The 2,744-nt window shown below is 38.7% G+C and overlaps 1 protein-coding gene across 1 annotated transcript; it reads right to left on the reverse strand.

The window, feature by feature from the left end:
* Nucleotides 1–281: 281 nt before the first annotated feature.
* Nucleotides 282–2,405, reverse strand: LOC140865561 (heat shock cognate 70 kDa protein-like). Its single transcript, XM_073270240.1, has 2 exons — nt 2,162–2,405; nt 282–2,067 (listed from the first exon to the last, which is right to left on the reverse strand). The coding sequence occupies exons 1-2, from the start codon at nt 2,373–2,375 to the stop codon at nt 452–454; spliced, it is 1,830 nt and encodes a 609-aa protein (XP_073126341.1). The 5' UTR covers nt 2,376–2,405; the 3' UTR covers nt 282–451.
* Nucleotides 2,406–2,744: the final 339 nt, after the last annotated feature.

A 2,744-nucleotide genomic window follows, 5' to 3' on the forward strand; every position in this document is an offset into this window, starting at 1 on the left:
TAAATATATATGTAAAATGGATTTTATTTTTTATATTAATTAATTCAAGAAATAATGTATGGTATGGACAATAATGAAGCTCAATTATTTTTTATTTAATTAAATCTATGTTTGTTGAAAAAAGAAAAATACTCTTTAAAATAATAGTTTTTTATATGTACTTGTGGGATGTCTCAAGCAAAATAATCCCTAGAAAAAAATATGAGTTTACAAAACCAATAGCAGCGAATGTTCCAAAACAATTCCTAGCTACTATGCAATGCTCGAGTTAAAAGAGAAACCCGATTGGATCAGAGAAGAACCACGCAGTATTAACCATTGGTGTATCACTTATATCTAGCAATCTTGGCACATAATATCAAAAAAAAAAAAGAAAAAAAAAAAAAGGAGGAAGAGGAGTCCAAACCACGTGATCACTCAAAAACTAAATACACCATAACAATCTTTTAAGCTAAAAGTTTTTAAGAATGGGATCCCAAAAGCTCTTCAACTCCTTTGTTTTGTTCTCGAACACTTCTGACTCTCCATCTCTGTGTTCTTCCAACCACTTGATAGCTTTCTTGATCTCGTCTTCTAAGTTTCCGGCTTGTACTTTGGTCACAACAATATTTCTAGTGCCATACACATATTTTTCCAAAGCTTTCCTTGCATTGAATGACTTTTTATGCTCCGAATCTTCTAATTCGAATCTCTCTGCTTCCTCCAACATTCTCTCAATCTCATCCTTACTGGACAACATGCCTTTAACATTGCTGATTGTGATGCTGTTCGTCTTACCACTCGTTTTATCTTCAGCAGACACAGTTAAGATGCCATTGGCATCGATTTCGAAGCAAACATTAAATTTAAGGACGCCCCTAAGAGCAGATGGAATGCCAGACAATACAAATTCGCCCAACTGAATGTTGTCGCTTGCTCTGGGCCTTTCGCCTTCATACACCATGAAGGTGATCCCAGTTTTGTGATCAGGATTGGTGAACGCGGCGTCTTCTTTCTTAGTAGGGATTGTCGTATTTTTAGGGACTACTACCCTCATTTCATTTTCATTAACAGATATGCCGAGAGAGAGAGGGGTGACATCCCACCAGATTAAATCACGAATCTCGTGATTATCTTGGCCAGTCAAAATCGCAGCTTGAACTGCAGCACCGTAGGCAACGGCCTCATCAGGATGAATGCTTTTACACAACTGTTTACCATTGAAAAAATCTTGAAGCAACTGTTGAACCTTTGGAATTCTAGTGGATCCACCGACAAGAACCACATCATGGACGCTTTTCTTGTCCATCTTACCATCCTTCAAACACTTCTCCACATGGCCAATGCATTTCTCAAACAGTTCCAGGTTGAGCTCCTCAAATTTTTCGCGGGTTAGTTTGTATTCGAAATCAATTCCTTGGTACAAACAATCCATTCCAATATTTGTTTGTGCCATGAAGGATAAATTCCTCTTTGCCCTCTCCCAAGCTGTCCACAACCTTCTCAATGCTCGGGGGTTGTCTCTTATGTCCTTTTTGTGCCTTGTCTCGAACGCTTGAACCAAATAGTTAACCACTCTATTGTCAAAATCTTCTCCTCCAAGGTGGGTGTCACCCGCGGTTGACTTAACCTTAGAGGTGCTTTTCACCATCGTTAGAAGAGAAACATCAAAAGTTCCACCACCAAGGTCGAAAATAAGGACATTCTTTTCTTCCGAGCCACTAGACATTTTGTCAAGTCCATAGGCGATGGCCGCAGCGGTTGGTTCAGCAATGATACGCAAGACATTGAGCCCAGAAAGCGTTCCAGCATCCTTGGTTGCTCTTCTCTGGGAATCATTGAAGTAGGCGGGTACAGTAATAACTGCATTTTTAACATTACATCCAAGAAAGGCTTCTGCAATCTCCTTCATTTTGGCGAGAACCATTGAAGAAATCTGTTCGGCAGCAAATAGTTTCTCTTCCCCTTTGTAGTTAACCGAAATCATGGGCTTATCATTTGCGCCACAAATGACTTTAAATGGCCAGAGTTTCTTATCACTTTGGACCAAAGGGTCACTAAATCTACGACCGATCAATCTCTTAGTATCTGCAGAGTTTTATAAGTTGAGAGAGAATATTATCATCTCAAGGAATTACACATATATAGCCTCGTACAAGATGAAGAAACTCGAGATTCTCACCAAAAACGGTGTTAGCGGGGTTCAACGCGACAATATCCATGGCAGCATCGCCGACCAGACGTTCGGTTTCAGTGAATGATACATAAGATGACGTGATGCGGTTTCCCTGCTCATTGGGTATGATCACAGCACGATCCTTTTGCCACACGGCTACGCATGAATAAGTGGTGCCCAAGTCTATTCCGATCGCCGGTCCTTCGTTTTCTCCGGCCATTTTTGTGACAATACTACCACGGGGAGAGTGGTTAATAGGTCTAACAAATTGGATGGAATGCTGAAACGACTTTTTGCAATTATGATAAAACGAAATAACCGACGACTTTTCACAGATTGGTTGACTTGCTTTCTCAGTTGTATCGTCTCAAAAAAAAAAAAACAAACAAAAAAATGCCAACCTACCCAATATTCGTTGATGTATATTTTAAAATCAAAACTCCTCTTTATTATTATTATTTTTTTATAATAGCATTTGGCATTTTGTTCAATAATAATATTACTAGCGCTTGTACGGTTGTAATAAAATTATTAAACACCATAATTTTTTGTTATTTTTTTTATACAAAACTCTTGCGAGGCATCTCAT

The sequence above is a fragment of the Henckelia pumila genome, chromosome 4 (assembly GCF_033568475.1).
Source record: "Henckelia pumila isolate YLH828 chromosome 4, ASM3356847v2, whole genome shotgun sequence".
In the NCBI taxonomy this organism is placed as follows: Eukaryota; Viridiplantae; Streptophyta; class Magnoliopsida; order Lamiales; family Gesneriaceae; genus Henckelia; species Henckelia pumila.

Excerpts from the sequence above, each read along its gene's own strand:
- LOC140865561 (XM_073270240.1), bottom strand. The coding sequence starts at position 2,375 with ATGGCCGGAGAAAACGAAGGACCGGCGATCGGAATAGACTTGGGCACC. Across the intron at positions 2,068-2,161 it reads CCCCGCTAACACCGTTTTTG|ATACTAAGAGATTGATCGGT; the intron begins GTGAGAATCTCG and ends AAAACTCTGCAG.